The 17,233-nt window shown below is 35.4% G+C and overlaps 1 protein-coding gene across 3 annotated transcripts in view; it reads left to right on the forward strand.

Moving 5' to 3' along the window:
• HMBOX1 (homeobox containing 1) overlaps positions 1 to 17,233 on the forward strand; it is a 166,996-nt gene that overhangs the window by 63,116 nt on the left and 86,647 nt on the right. For all 3 annotated transcript variants that reach the window (XM_025393806.1, XM_025393805.1, XM_025393807.1), the window contains one exon: positions 12,569 to 12,648. In XM_025393806.1, coding sequence (XP_025249591.1) covers positions 12,626 to 12,648 — 23 coding nt within the window. In that variant the 5' untranslated portion in view covers positions 12,569 to 12,625. The remainder of the gene's footprint in view (positions 1 to 12,568; positions 12,649 to 17,233) is intronic.

The raw sequence follows: 17,233 nt of genomic DNA on the forward strand, positions 1-17,233 counted from the left end.
AGCGATCCTCCTGCCTCAGCCTCCCGAGTAGCTGGGATTACAGGCCCCCGCCACCATGCCCAGCTAATTTTTGTATTTTTAGTAAAGATGAGGTTTCACCATGTTGGCCAGGCTGGTCTCGAACTCCTGACCCTCAAGCCATCTGGCCACCTGGGCCTCCCAAAGTGCTGGGATAACAGGCGTTAGGCACCGTGCCCAGCCAGGACAAAGAATATTTAACATGGAGACTATTTGCAAAGATTATGCTGATTTTTAAAAAGGCTGACTTGTGGAAGAAAAAAGAAATTTAATCTTTATCAGTCCAGCCAGATGAATAGGTTGAAGTTACAGGAAACAATTTTAGAAACTATAAAAGGAAAATCTTTATCAGTAAAACTCTCCAATACGCTTTCTGGTCACTGGAAGTGTAGGAAAGGCTACATGATTATCTATAGGTCTATCAATTTTTGACAAGTACTATATGTAATAATTCTTTCGGAATAAAAATATCCATGATATGTGATACATGTAATTTTAATCACAAATCATAATGATGCTTGACTTCTTGCATAGTACTTATCAGAAGTAAACATTTGCTCCAGAGAAATGATAACAAATAGTATTTGAATCTTACATTTTGAGAAAGGTGAAGCCTACTATAGCAGAACTACAGTTCTGCTAAGAAAAGGGAAGTCCGTTAGCTGATTGACCTTGGGCAAGTAGTGTCTTGTCTTAATTACCAACCTGAAGGGATTCTGAGATTAAATGAGCTATTAAGTGTAAAGTACTTATTTCCCAGTGAGTGTCTGACCCAAAGAAGTGTTCATTAAATGGTAGTAGTAGTTTTTCTTTACCATTTTAAACTATCAAGAGGCATTATTTGAGAGATTCATATCTTAATTATCATTTTTAATTCCTGTTTCTATGGTATGTGTTTTCCTTGTGTCACCAACCATCCTTCACCCCAGACCCTCCATGTGTCTGTCTCTCAAGTCACAGCTAAATGTAGTAAGGCCTCATTTATTGGGTATTGTTTGAGGGAAAAACCGTTTGGCGTGAGTGCAATACCTGCTGATTAACTTCCTAAAAGGTAAACTTGTCTTTTAGCCATTTTAGCTTTAAAAAACATAGTTTCCTGCCTGTTTAAAACAAAGATCCTAAACATGACTTTAACTTCTTGATGAGTCACTGTTATGTGTAGCTGTAATTAAATAGTTGTTTTCATTTACTTTATTTTCTTCTCTTCTGGTAGCTATCCCTCCCCCCCCCCCCAGTGGTTAAGCCTTTTTATACTCTCCCAACCACTTTTTAAGTTTCTATGTCTACTCTGGATTTGGAAACCAAATATTGAGCGTTTGCTAAGAATTTTACATGTTAAAATGATGAGATATCTGATACCTGGAATTTGCTTGAGAATACCTCTTGGAGCAGGGAGAGGAAGGGATATAAGATTGGCCATGATTTGCTAATTGTTCAAGCTGGATGATAGTTATATAAGCGTTCATTAACTGTCTCCTCTTTCTGCTCTTTTACATGTTTGCAAATTTTCGTAATAATAACTGATTTTAAAGAACCTCCAGTTAAAAATAGAGTTGTATGTTAGCTATATGCAGGCCTATGCATATTTTGTATCTTTGTTTTTATTTTTGTAAGGATTCACAGGAAAGCGTGGTATTTATCTTTGGTCAGTAGCACTGAGAGCTTAGGGGAAAGGATTCACTTTTCTTTTTATCCTGCAGGAGTTTATGATATTTTTTCCTCTATGAGTTGTGTTTATTTTTATATTTATATATGTATTTTTTAAAAATTTATAGTCAGGAAGGAGGTTCATATTCTAGTCTGTAAATTGAAAGTACCAGTAATGTCTAATTTATGGGATTCTGAGCATTGCATACTTTTCTATTTTAAACTTTTTTGGTTTTATTTTTATAGATATTTTAGATGGGTAAAATTGGGTTCTGTGTAAGGGAATAAAAGAGCAGTAAAAGGGGCTCTGTAATGGTGTGTAAACTTTTGGGGATTCTTTTTTACTATCCAAATCTGGGCTTAAGGGTCTTACTAGTTGGTCTCTGTAGTATACCCTGTCATCTCTCCAAATGATGGCTTACTTGCTGCCTGTGCCACCCTTTCTTAATTCTTTGCTTTCTTCCAGAAGCCTTACATTCTTAATATTTCTTTCTTCCCTGATTTAAATATTCTGCCCTTTCTGTGTGTACCATTATTGAGTGAAACAGATCTGTGCCAAGCTGTACAATGTAAATTCAATTTTAAGTCACCACTAACATACTGGATTCACAATGCAGCATTTTTTGAAGATGGGCGTATAAACTGGTGCCTCTTTGGGAGGCGATTTGACAAAATCTGTCGTAACTTAAAATGTATATACTCTGTCACAACAATTGTTCTGCTAGTATTTTACCCTGATGACGTACTTACACATGTACAAAGATGTATGAAGAAGGACGGATGACAAGAAACTGTATGGTGTGTGAGTGGAAAAGGAGGAGTTTGGGGTGGGAGGTCAGCTTACCTTTCATTTTATGTTTTTCAAAGTTTACTTTTTTCTGTACCTTATACAGTAATTACTTTTTATATTCAAGAGAAAAACTAGAGTAGAATGAGCCATTGTGCCACCTGCAGGCAATACAGTATCGACAAGTTCTTATTCCTAACAGATTTTTCTTCATTATATTTTTCTTTAGAGGTCAACATTGTTGATGGTAGGCGTCTTCATTGCTCAACTTGACTTCATGTTTTGACAGTTCTAGTCCTTTGGTAATTAAAAGTTTATTTCTGATGGTAGGAATTTTTATAATTTTATCAAATATGCATATATATATTTGTTACATATACATATATATGTAAATGTGGCCATATACTTTTTAAAAAGTATAGTCCTTTTTTTTTTTCTTCTCAAGTTGTTTTTTTTCTTTACCTCCTTCATTTCCTTGGCTTCCCAGGCCATTCACTTTTCCTTCCTGATCATATCCTATACGCACACCCATTCTTCACCCCAGTTCCATTGTGTGTTGCTCACCTGTTCTTGTCTTCTGTGCTCTTGTACATAGAGATGTGCATATGTATGTATGCCTTTAGATATGCAAACTGACATCAGAACACACATATAAAGGGATATTTTGGTTGTAGTTTTCTTTTTTAAAATCTGATCATATTATGCTTTCTTAAAATAGCATTTTGTTTTTTACACAACACTGCATTAAATAAATTCTACCAAACCACTTGATAAAACTCTAATTCTTTTTAATGATTGAATTTATGTTAATTGATCAAAGTATATTGTAGTTTATTTAGCCATTTCTGTGTTGATTGAAACAACGCTTTGTAGAGATAAGAAATTGGGGCTGGGCATCGTGGCTTATGGCTGTAATCCCAGCACTTTGGGAGGCCAAGGCAGGTGGATCACCTGAGGTCAGGAGTTCGAGACCAGCCTGGCCAATGTGGTGAAACCCCATCTCTACTAAAAATACAAAAATGAGCCGGGCATGTTGTTGGGCACCTGTAGTTCCAGCTACTAGGGAGGCTGAGGCAGGAGAATCGCTTGAACCTGGGAGGCGGAGGTTGCAGTGAGCAAGGATCACGCCACTGCAGTCCAACCTGGGCGACAGAATGAGACTGACTAGGAAAAAAAAAAAAAGAAATTGGAAAGTAGGTGATTTTCCTATATATATATCCCTATGTATGGTTACTTTTATTTCTATAGAATTGATTCTCAGGAGTAGGATTGCTAAATTAAAGGTGCAAGTTCTTTAAATTTTAATATATATCACAATATTTCTTTCCAAATGATGTCATAATCACATTTAGACCAATGAAATATGGTAGCATGATTGAAGATATATCTTTTAAATTTTTACTGAAGTGACATCTCATTGTTAAGCTGTTATTTCCTTGACTTCTAGTGCATTTGAGTATTTTTTGAGTGAACTTGATAACTTGGATCTGCTCTTTCTCTATATGTTATATTTTTTTCAGTTTAACTGCTTAGTTGTTGTTTTTTTTTCATAATAAGGAATTTTTAACCTTTTGTTTATCTTTTGAAGTTTCTGGTCTTTGTTAAGCATATCTACAAGACCTGTCATCTTCTAAATTTTGTTGTAGATGTGTTACTGTGATTTTTTACATTTGTCTTTATTTTGCCTGATACTTATTTTGTACATATAATATAAGATAAAAATGCAATTGTTTTTTTGCTAGATGATAACCAGTTTTTCTATTATAATTTTAAAAAATATTTATTCTCTCCTGCTGAATTAAAATGTAACCTTTGATAGCACATTGTGCCGTACTTGCTGTAATCTGTAATTAAGATCTTTATTCTGTCCTGCTCCTTTGTGTGTCTGTTTCTATACCAGTGCCATATTGATTTTATTACACTGGCTTTTGACTTCTCTGGTCAGAAGTCCACTTTTGGTTTTCTTCTTTTGCTCAATTTTCTTAGTAGTTCTTAAACTGTCTGTTCTAACCCCATTAAAAAGTGGACAAAAGATATGAGCAGACATTTCTCAAAAGAAGACTTATAAGCAGCCAGCAAACATGAAAAAATGCTTATCATCACTAGTCATCAGTGAAATGCAAATCAAAACTGCAATGAGATACCATGTCATACCAGTCAGAATGGCCATTATTTAAAAAGTCAAAAAACAACAGATGTTGGCAAGGCCACTGTGGAAAGCAATTTGGAGAATCTTCAAAGAACCAAAAATAGGCTGGGCATGGTGGGTCATGCCTGTAATCCCAGTACTTTGGGAGGCCAAGGCGGGCGGATCACCTCAGGTCAGGAGTTCCCCACAAGCGTGACCAACATGGTGAAACCCTGTCTCTACTAAAAATACAAAAATTAGCTGGGTGTGGTGGTGCACGCCTGTAATCCCAGCTACTTGGGAGGCTGAGGCAGGAGAATCACTTGAACCCAGGAGGTGGAGGTTGCAGTGAGCCAAGATTGCACGACTGCACTCCATCCCGGGTGACAGAGCCAGACTCTATCTCAAAAAAAAAAGAAACACAGAACTAAAAGTGGAAAAATTCTACTCAGCAATTCCAGTATATATATCTCTGTCTCCAGTATACACACACACACACACACACACACACAGAGTATTTCCAGTATATGTATTTCTAGTGTGTGTGTATATATATCTAGTATATATATATCCTGTATATATATATATCTTCAGTATATATATATTTCCTGTATATATATCTCCAGTATATGTGTGTGTGTATATATATATGTATGTGTGTGTGAGAAAATAAAAGGATATTATATAAATAAATATTTGTTATTTTAGTGTTCTGCCAAATCATTGACAAAAAGATTTTTTCTCCTTTATTCCAATATTTTTGCCGGTTAATTGCCAGGATAGATATAAATAAAATATCCTTTTATTTCCTTTGGGTATAAACCCAAAGGAAAATATATTGTTCTACCAAAAAGACACATGCACCCATGTGTCCATCACAGCACTATACACAATAGCAAAGACATGCAGTCAGCCTAGGTCCCTATCAACAGTGGAATGGATAAAGAAAATGTACATTTACGCCATGGAATACTACCCATAAAAAAGGAACAAAATTATGTCCTTTGCAGCAAGGTGGGTACAGCTGGACACCATTATCCTATGTGAATTAATGCAGAAATAAAATTAAATACCACATGCTCACTTATAAGTGGGAGCTACACTTTGGGTACACATGCATGTAAAGATGAAAGCATAGACACTGGAGACTCCAAGACAGGGGAAGGAGGAAATGAGGGGCAAAGGTTGAAAAAAATAACTTGGGTACTATGCCCACTACCTGGGTGATGGGTTCAACTGTACTCCAAACCTCAGCAGCACACAATATACCCTTGTAACAAACCTGCACATTTACCCCTTGAGTCTAAAATAAAAGTTGAAAAACAAACAAAACCTTTCTGCTCTATTAGGTCCTGTTTTTATTTATTTTTACTATTACTATTTTTTTGAGATAGCGTCTTGTCTGTCGCCCAGGCTGGAGTGCAGTGGTACAGTCTCAGCTCACTGTAGCCCCAGCTCCTGGGTTCAGGCAATTCTCCTGCCTCAGCCTTCCGAGTAGTTGGGATTACAGGTGTGCGCCACCATGCCCAGCTAATTTTTGTATTTTTGGTATAGACGGGGTTTCACCATGTTAGCCAGGCTGATCTCGAGCTCTTGACCTGAAGTGGTTGGCCTGCCTCAGCCTCTCAAAGTGCTGGTATTACAGGCATGAGCCACCACGCCCAGCCTAGGTCCTATTTTTAAATTGAAAGGAAAACCTTTTGGGCTTCTTTCTCAATATAGTTATTCATAAATATTGGGAAAGGTTACCACTGTCAATGAAAATCTCTTTCCCATTCTTTTTCTAGGTGTTTCCTGCTCAATTAGAGAAACTTTTACTTTTAAATGTATTGTATCATATCTCAATTTAATACTTTCTTTTATTTCAGGGTTTTGTTTTGTTTTGTTTTTAAAGATACCAGTTTTGCTATATTGCCCAGGATAGTCTTGAACTCCAGGCCTCAAGCAGTCCTCTTGCCTCAGTGTCCTGAGCCGCTGGGATTACAGACATCAGCCCCTACACACAGCTAATTTTCAGTTTTTTGATAATATAATTGCTTGAGTTTTCTAGACATTGTTTTGCCAAATCATTGACAAAAAGATATTTTTCTCTTTTATTCCATTATTTTTGCCAGTTAATTCTTTTCTATGTCTTACCATTTTTCCTATAAACTTTAAGTCAGTGTTTACTTATAAAGGATTTAGTGGGCGTCTCACTCTAATTCCTAATTTTATTCATTTGATTTATTGAATAGGTAATAACAATCACATGGTTAAAATAATTTTTTAAAAAAGCTTCCTATGAACAGCTTTCTTCCCATTCCTCTCCACAATCTCTCTAGTTCCCAACCCCGCATTCAAAGTAACCACTGTTATTGGATCTCTTCCACGGATTATTTTATGCGTATAAAAGTGAAATTACACACATATATACTCTATATATTTATTGTGTGTGCATGCAATCTTAATTTTATTTGAAATGCTTTTAGTGTTTTGCTGTTTAGAATAATATTTTCCTTTCTTATGTTTTTACCAGAGTGTTTTTTTTCTAGCCTTCTTTTCCGTAGAGCTTTTTCTTTAAAATGGCTGCTAAGTTTTACTGAATGCCTTTTCAACATCTATTGATATAACCATATAATTTCTCTGCCTTAAATGTGTTGACATGTTGGATTATGTTGATTCCTAAAAATGAACCACTCTTGCATTTCTGCGTAGATTATAGTGGTATACAGTGAACCCCCCTTATCCACCGGGAATACATTCTGAGACTCCCAGTAGATGCCTGAAACTGCAGATAGTATCAAACTCTATGTATACTGGGTGCAGATTTCATTTTCCTTCTTCACAGTTTCACAGAAGATTCATTCTTATAGTTCTTAGTAACCTCAGCATATGATTTTTTTTTTTTTTTTAACTTAAATTGAGAACTTTCACCTTTTCACTGAAAGGAAGCACTTTTGGCTTCTATTTGGTGTATTGAAATTGCCAGCATCATTATTCTTGAGCTTTGGGGCCATCATTCTGTAGAATAAGGATTACTTAAACAGGGGCACTGTTAGATACCAGGACAGTCAGTGTGATAATCTAGAGAGCTAGTAAGTGACTAAGGGGCAGGTAGGGTCTACAGTGTGGATGCCCTGAAGGAGGGGCATGAGGTTTCTAAGTTACTAAGAGTGGCTCAAATTTTGAAACTCATGAATTGTTTATTTCTGGAATTTTCCACGTAATATTTTCGGACCATGGTTACTGCAGGTTACTGAAACCACAGAAAGCCAAAGTAAAACAGCAGATAAAGTGGGGGACTACTGTATTATTTCTCATATGTCCTGCACTCTATAGTCTAATGTGAGTTTTTACTTAGAACTTTTACATTTAATTTTTAAGTGAAATGGTATGTTCTGTGTACTACCTTTATTAGGTATGCTATTGAATAATTCTGGCTTCATAAAATGGATTGGAACATTTCCTGTATTTTTCTATAGTTTAGTATTATTAGAATTCTGTTTTTAAAATAGATTGAATCTGCTGAGAACTCAGCTGATTTTGATGCCTCTTTGTGTAGATTCTTAATTACCTTTATTTTACGCTATTTGGTTCAACTAAAGAATTTATTTTTTGGTCAACTTTGATATATTCTATTTTACTGGGAAATCGTTTTTCTCTTTTAGGTTTTTAAATGAATTGTCATGCGGTTGCATTTATAATTTCTTAGGGTTTTTTTTCCCCCAATACCATGGCTGTATTTTTCTTTTCATTCTGAATCTTAGCAGTTTTTTTCTCTCTCTTTTCTTTATTAGACTTTCTGTGTAATTATTTAATAGTCTTTCAAAGAGCCAACATTTGGACTTACGCCTTCCGTAGCTTCATTTTATATTAATTTCAACTAGTATTTCTTAGTTTCATTTTTCTAGCTTATTTTGATGTATAGTATTTTATTTTTCTAGTTTTTTAAATACTGTTTTTTCTTTTGACTTTTAAAAATATTTAGGCTGTAGATTTTAAAACAGTAAGAATATGAATTTTAAAATATTAAAGTCTTTAAGGCCATACATTTACTTCTAAATACAACTTTTGTTGGGTCATTTGGGTTTTCTGGGGTTTTTTCCCCCCTCAAGGCGGAGTCTTGCTCTGTCACCCAGGCTGGAATGCAGTGTCGCTCACTGCAGCCTCTGCCACCCAGGTTCAAGCAGTTCTGCCTCAGCCTCCTGAGTAGCTGGGATTACAGGTGCGTGCCACCACGCCCAGCTAATTTTTATATTTTTAGTAGCGGCAGAGTTTCACTGTGTTGGCCAGGCTGGTCTCGAACTTCTGACCTCATGATCTGCCCGCCTCGGCCTCCCAAAGTGCTGGGATTACAGGCATGAGCCACCGTTCCTGGCCTGGATTTTCGTTATGAATAATAATCCTCTTTTTTTGTCATAGTGTATAGCTATGTGGATCATAATTTCCTTTGTGATTTCTTCTTTGATCCAAGGGTTGTTTATGACTATCTTGTAGTTTATAAGTAGTTATTTTTGTACATTTTTCCCTAGATTGTTTGGATTATATATATGAAATTAAACCTTTTGTTTTACCATGTTTGTGATCAATTATGGTAGTGGACAAAGAAAAAAAAAACTTCTTTGTTAAAAGGTTTACAAAGTATCTTTTTATCTTTAAAATTATGTTTATTGATAATACAGCAAATTTCTCTTTTTAAAATTTTCTCCAACTATATTTGTTCATTCTAAAAGGTATACTGAAATAACTCATTTATATTTTTAAAAACAAAATTATTAAAGTTGTTATGATTTTTGCTTTATTACCTCTCATGTTATTTGGTCTTTGTGTTTGTAACTCATATCTTGGTCATAAACTGTATATTTTATAATTGTATAATCTCTTTTTCTTTTCTTTTCTTTTTTTTTTTTTTTGGAGACCAAGTCTTGCTCTGTCGCCAGGCTGGAGTGCAGTGGCATGATCTTGGCTCACTGCAACCTCTACCTCGCAGGTTCAAGCGATTCTCCTGCTTCAGCCTCCTGAGTAGCTGGGACTACAGGTGCATGCCACCACGCCCAACTAATTTTTGTGTTTTTAGTAGAGACAGGGTTTCACCATGTTAGCCAGGATGGTCTTGATCTCTTGACCTCATGATCTGTCTACCTTGGCCTCCCAAAGTGCTAGGATTATAGGCATGAGCCACCACGCCCGGCCTCTCTTTTTCTTTTATAGGTTGCTTGTTTTCTATGACCAGGTGCTTGAATGTGATCCAGCATCCATAAATTTATATCCCTAATGCCTTTTAATGTAAGGTTTTTATTATAATGTTCTACTTTTTTATTGTGTTGAAATATGCATAACATAAAATCTACCATTTTAACTTATATAGTTCAGTGTCATTAAATACATACAGTATACAGATTGAAACTCTGTACCCTTAAGTAATAACTTCTCATTATTCCTTGCGCATTTTACCGGCCATTCTACTTTCTGTCTCTCTGAATTTGACTACTCTAGGTACCTCATGTAAATGGAATCATATAATATTTGACCTTTTGTGATTGGGTTGTTTCACTTAGCATAATGTCTTCAATGTTCATTCATGTTTTTGTGTCAGAACTTCCTTCCTTTTAAAGGCTGAGACAATATTCTGTTGTTTATATATATATCACATTTCATTTATCCATTTATCTGCCAGTGGACATTTGGGTTATTCCCACCTTTGGCTTTTGTGAATAATGCTGCTGTGAACACAGCCTGATTCTACTTCTTTTGGATAGATATCCAAAAGTGGAATCTCTGGATCATATGGTAATTCTGTATTTAGTTTTTTTGAGGAACTGACATACTGTTTTCCATAGTGGCTTCACCATTTTGCATTTCAGCCAGTAACATACAAGGATTCCATTTTCTCCACATCATTGCCACACTTGTTGTTTTATGTTTATTTTTTAAATAATAGGCATTCAAATGGGTGTGATTGTATTTTGGTTTTTTGTTTCTTTTTTTTTTTTTTTTTTTTTTTGAGACACAGGACTCACTGTGTTGCCCAAACTAGCCTTGAACTCCTGGCCTCAAGCGATCCTCCTGCCTCAACCTCCTAAGTAGCTGTGATTACAGGTGTGAGCCATTGCACTCAGTGTGGATGTGATCTTAATACCCATTTTGATTTAGTTCTTAATCTATTTTTAAAATAACTTCAAAACATCTGTCAATTAGAAAAAAAATAATCTGTCTCCTCTGCCAGAAGAGCTTTGTGAAATTGAGAGAATTCATAACATCTTGTTTGCTTGGTCCTCTGTTTTTAGAACATTTTGTTTTTGTAGAATATTTTAAGCCCATTTATGTCTGAAATATAACTGACAAAATTCAGTGTCTTATGGTTACATAAATTTGTATCAGTGACTTAATCTGTTTTCTTGTCTGTTAAATCAGGGTCTTTGATGATAACTTCCTAGCATGGAAGTTATCAAAGGATCCCCTCTAGAAGGGGATCCTGACCTTTATTCTATTTTCATGGTGCATGCTACATGCTAAACATGCTACATGTAAACATGCTGCATGGTTCTCATGATTACAGAATAAAGGCCAGGATCCCCTTCTAGATCATCTACTCCTCACACATACTGTGTTAAAGGCCAGCAACACAAGCCTACTGATTACCTAAATAAATCTCATAATTTCTTTTCACTGTTCCCTCTTCCTGGAATCTTTCCTCCAATGATTCTCACCTCCCTCTATGCCTTGATGTTGTGGAAGTCTTGTTCTAATCCTCAAATAACAGCCAGATTTCACTCTAAGAAATCTTCCTAGTTCTCTCTAACCTAAATTAGTTTCTGGATTGTTATTCATATAAACGTTTTATTTTTAGTCTTTCTTTAATGTTATACTTTTTATTCGAGAGAGGCGTGTCTATAATTTTTGTCCCCAGTCTCTATTCTCCCCACCTTCTGCCATTTAATGAGCTCCTAAGCTCCTCTACTGTTGGGACCATGTCTTACTCATATTTTGGTTCTTGTGTCTATGCCAGGGCAAGCAGGTGCTTCATATGTTTTAACTGAATTTGAGCAGATAGTGAAAAATATGTTTTGACCAGTAATCATTTTTGTGTCTTTGGTTTACTATTTTGCCTAGGAACTACAATGAGGAACAATTTCAGTAGTTTCATTTTGTACTTTATATCTACTTTTTTAGGACAGGTTCACCCTCCTAGCCCAAGATGGAGTTTCGCTCTGTGGCCCAGGCTAGAGTGTAATGGTGCGATCTCGGTTCACTGCAACCTCCGCCTCCCAGGTTCAAATGATTCTCCTGCCTCAGCTTCCCAAGTAGCTGGGATTACAGGCATGTGCCAGCACGCCTGGCAAATTTTGTATTTTTAGTACAGTTGGGGTTTCGCCATGTTGGTCAGGCTGGTCTCGAACTCCTGACCTCAGATGATCCACCCGCCTTGGCCTCCCAAAGTGCTGGGATTACAGGTGTGAGCCACCGCGCCTGGGCCTGTCTTTTAAGTCAGCAAGAAAATTATCTACAACAGGATCTTCATTAATGCTACAATTTAGAACATACAAATGTGAAAGGTTTCTAACTTTACCTTGTACATTTTGCATATATCATTAGTATTGTTGGACACTTCAGCCATGCATAATGTAATTCAGTACTGAATGTGTATTTTAATGTGAGAGTTTTTGACATCAACATTTTTAACTTTTGTCTAATTTATAATCTTAACTTAGAGTTAATGGAAATCGGTGCCTCTATGGCTATGGTTTTAACCAGCTAATAAGTTGTCTTCATGATCTTTAGCTTCTAAACAATGAATAGTAAATACCATTTTTTGTGAAGATCTGTGTCTGAATTGAAAGGGATCAAACTGTATAGTGAATAAAGCAGTAGAATGCAAATCAGAAGACATAGTATTTAACATGATTAGCTAGTGTTAACTTTTGATATCCATAAGTTATATAATTAAAATTTTTATTCAACACTTGATTAACATAAATATTTCTCAATTTTCTATCTTTGTTCTACAGAATGGTAGATAACACAGATCATCTCTGGAAAGGATATTGATCCACCTCATGTAAAGTATGCTCAGTTCCTTTCCAGTGGTGTAAGTATCAAGTCCTTCTTGATTTTTATCTTCATAGTCATTTTAATAAAGTTAAGATGTCATTATGATTATGATCCAGATTCGACAATGGGTGTTCGTAGAGTTGAAAAGTTTTTTTAGGAAATGAATCAAATGGTATACCTGTTTGACATTAAGGTGAATAAGTGTCGTGATCATGTGGTGAGAAATGAATCTTTAAATCTATCAGCCTTCTCTTACCATTTCTGTTTTCAGCTTTGAATTTTGACATTAATTTTAAATTGAATATAAAATTACTTATTATTTTTAACTGCTTAAAGCTTAGAAGCATCTAAGATAGATGGCTAACAGTTCAAGAGAGCTAGTATTGGATTCCTTGTGACAAGCAGACTACTGGAAGCATACACCTTCATGTTGCCTTTTGTGTGAAAACTCCTAGCACCTTAACCATTTTCCTTTACCTGCTGGGGGCATGATAATGTAGTTAAGCCTATTAGCTAATGTGCTAGCCTTTCTTTGGAGTCAGGCAGAAAATACAAATTGAGATAGTGGTATTGTGTTGAGAGTGTTTTTGTGCTAGGATATGAACTATAACCACCAGTTCATATTAAATAGGCCTTTGAATAAAAGTATTCCGGGAATTTCAGATATTAGAGAAGAGAGAGTATCTATTAGCTCATTAAGTGCATCTTTAGAGTCTAATGCAGAGTGCCTTAGCATAAGTATTTTCTAAAATTTGATGGAGTCTCCACTTTGCTTAAATTTCTTCCGTTTTGGTTGACAGTTCTATAAAACAATAAGTAGATATTAAGAGAGGTTTTCCTTATTATTTAGGCTTTTCATTATAGTTCCCCCCCACCCCAATAGATTCTGTGACACAATGAAAAGTTTCTGGAACAGACCTAGAAGATGTGAACTGTAGCCTGACTTTCTGCTAAGTAGCTATATCCTTGGGAAGGCACTTCACCTCTTTGGGCCTTAGTTTCCCTCCCCACTTTTAAAAAAAATTTATTTGCTAATAGCTGTTTTCAATCTATCAGCCTTCTCTTTTATCATTTCTATTTTCAACTTTGAATTTTGACATTAATTTTAAATTGAATATAAAATTATTTATTATTTTTAACTGCTCAAAGCCTAGAAGTTTCTGAGATAGATGGCTAAGCATTCAAGAGAGTTAAGATGTCTAATGGCTATTGAAAATAGTAAGATGTCTAATACTTACTGAAATGAATGTAAGCATCATGAAGCTGTGAAATTTTGCATGATTTGTTCCTTGTTGTGTCCTCTGTGCCTCGCATAGGATCTGTTACATAGTAGGCACTCAATAAATGTTACTTAAATGGATGGTTTTTGTCTAAATAGTCTCCAGTTTTCTCATTCCACACTTAATTTATATCTCCCTCTATAAATGTGCATGTTTGTACTTGGATTTTTGTTACATATGGTAGAAATAATATGATCAATGTATGATTTCATGAATCAGAGTGTTTATTGCCATACAAAGAGAATTTTTTCTTGACTTAACAATACTTAAAGATGGGGAGAGTAACATGGACAGACTTCACAGGGAATACACTCAATAGATGAGGTACATTAACCACATTGTGAGTGTGTTCCAAAGCTATTAAAGTGTCTTTGCTCAATTATGATGAAAGGAGGCCTCTGTGTTCAAGTGAAGGCTAAAAGTGGAAGTGTACCTTTATATGAGCAGTTCTTGGGAGAAACTGATTTGACCACCATAGCTGAGATCCAAGACCACAAGTAAGGCCCCTCATTGCTAGAAAGTGCTGGCCTGCAAAGTGTAAAAGCTTTGAGGTCTTTTGCAGCCTGAGCTCTCCGGTTTTGGAGAAGCCGCTGACAGAGAGTAGCCCTGCCACAGCCTAAGCTCCCAAAGTGTCTGTTAAGCTCTTGAGTGTATATGTATTTTGAAGTCCAGTAGTTGTGACAGTAACTCACATATACAGTTTGATATGAGGTGACATTCCTGAGAGGATGGAGAGTTCACTCTCTGATAAAAATATTGTGATTGACTCTAGAGTGTGTTAAATTATCATGCAGTAAATATCATGTATGCAAAACAAAACTAACCTATTTTGCCTAGTCATTCTAGATAATAAAAATAAAGAGCAGAATTGCACTGAAGAAAAAGCTGTTATTCAATAAAATTTTACTAACTGTTGGTGCTTTACAAGTAAGGTAGTAATGTCCTTTCTACCCATGTTATTTCAAGGTTAATTATTTGTGAATGCTTTAATCTTCACTGCTCTATATGTTTGTAGAATTTAGCTTATGAAATTATATTCTGGACCTCATGCCTTATCCAAGAAGGGTTTAGGTACATATTCAAGTCAGGATAAAATGTATTGTGGAAAGTTATTATGGTCTTATGGTATGATATTTTCTTAGAATATCAGTTTATGAACTGAGCCATAATTCCTGAATTTAATTGTTCTTTTATGCCTTAAACATTCTCTGTTATTACAGTGTTGAAATTCTTCTCACATCATTTTCAATTATTGTTGGCCTGAGTCTGCATTCAGATTAGTAATTTAAAGTGAAAGATGTTCCTTATCCTGTGAACAATCCTTGTGCAAAAGAAAATTAATTCAATTCTTACATGTTATCTTTTTCTGTTATAAAGGAATTGCTGGTATCATGGACTTAGATGACCTTTGTAGGTCATTTACTGCCATAAATTCGTGATTATGTGCTTAAACTAGGTAAATTATGAGAAATAAAATTTTGAAATGGCAGTGTATATGCCTTTGTTTATATTAGTACACATTGGAACATTATTCTCAATATCCAGGAGAGCTTCTAGTGTCAGCGTTTTCTCAGTAAAATATCGTATCTTCAGTGTCACATGCATGCTTTGATCTTGTTTGTTATGCTCTTAATCATTTTGCTTTGTAGTGATCATATGAATGATCATTCTAGCAATTGTGGATCATTTTGCTTTAGGTTATGTTTGCATTAGGGACCTCTCAGTGCAGGGCACAGACATCTAATTTGAACAAGGTGATACATAAAGGGAAATGTATTCTCTGATGAAACAAAACAGCAAGAAGAGCAGGGATGTATCAGGGGCTTAGGGATTATTGGAACAAGGGATATGAGCACTGCACAGCTTTTGCCATCGGTCTGTTCTAAGTTTCTTGGTATGTCTGCTTCATCTTCCCATGAACTAGCTGCTTCCGTATAATAAGGAATTTACCAGACTAATATCTTCCTGAAACCGAGCACAGTTATGGTGACTGTTCATCCTTCCCCTCGTCTGACTAGAAAATTGTGGGGAGAGCAAGGTTTGGCTTTCTTGTGCGCCCACCCCACTGGCCAGAGGTGGGGTATTATGAGTGATAGCCCAAGAACATGTGCTTGAAAACAATGAGGTGTTCTAGGCAGACAAAGTAATAGGTGGCCTATTGTTTCTCCTTTTATGACTTGGAATAAAAGTGGTTCTAATAGTCAATGAATCTGAAATGACATAAAATATTAGATTGTTTTATATGCTGTGAAATCTTTAGTTTTGACAATTCTAATTCAAGTGTTAGGATGGATACTTTTCAGTAATAAGTGAAAGTCATATTACTTACTTTTGTTTTATGCTAATACAGAGTGCTGCTCCATACCAGGAATAGTTTGAAGAACTGTATACAGATAACTAACTGCTCTGATGTGAATACTGTAGGAAAATACTGTGATTGGGAATTTTTGTCCATATAATAAAACAGTTATTGAAGTCATCTGAAGTAAGATCACTTTATGAAATACTTTGATAACATGAAGGCTGAAGATAGCAACAAACAGGTCTACTTCATTTTCAAGGGAAAATAATAATGTTTATGTTTAATATTTTTCATTACAAAATATTGTGGGGGGAACTTAGGCCATCAAGAAAGAATATACTAATCATGAAAATAGGTCTTTTTAAAATGATGCCTAGCTTGTTACAAGTGAGTATCGGAAGAAATCAGACCGTAACATTTGTAGGTGTAGGTCAGATACTGTGGCCCGTGGGCACAAATGGCCCACAACATGTTTAGGTCCACAGAATATGTGTGTTTGGTTGTGTTTTATTTTAATGAGCTTGTTTTTAAAACTAGGGAGATTTCATCTAAAGTTCTAGATTTCTGCCTACTTATTTTAAAAAGAATTTGAAAGATAAAACAATCAGTAAAATGGAATAGACTATCCAAAGGTAATGCAGATTCATATGGAAATTGTGTATATGATAATGGCAGCATTTCACATCAGAGGAGAAGACAGATATTCAATAAAAACATATGACATCTAGCTGTCCATTTGGGATGAAATAAAACCCCAATTTTTTATACTTGTTAAGTCAATAAAAATTCTAGATGGAGCAAAGATTTTAAATGTAGAAAACTATTACTAGGACCCCTAGGTTCATCAGTAATTAGAGTAGTTTTATCTAAATGGCTTTAAATGAGACTTAAAGGAGTAGAATAGCCTGTGTCCCATATCATATGTTTCCAGTTAAGTCCTGCAAGGTATTGTAAAGGAGAATGATGTGTGCTTTTGGAGTCAAGGCTTAAATCTTTTTCCTAATGTTTACTCAGATTTTTTGTAAGGTATAAAACTACTC

Source organism: Theropithecus gelada, chromosome 8, assembly GCF_003255815.1.
Source record: "Theropithecus gelada isolate Dixy chromosome 8, Tgel_1.0, whole genome shotgun sequence".
Lineage (NCBI taxonomy): Eukaryota > Metazoa > Chordata > Mammalia > Primates > Cercopithecidae > Theropithecus > Theropithecus gelada.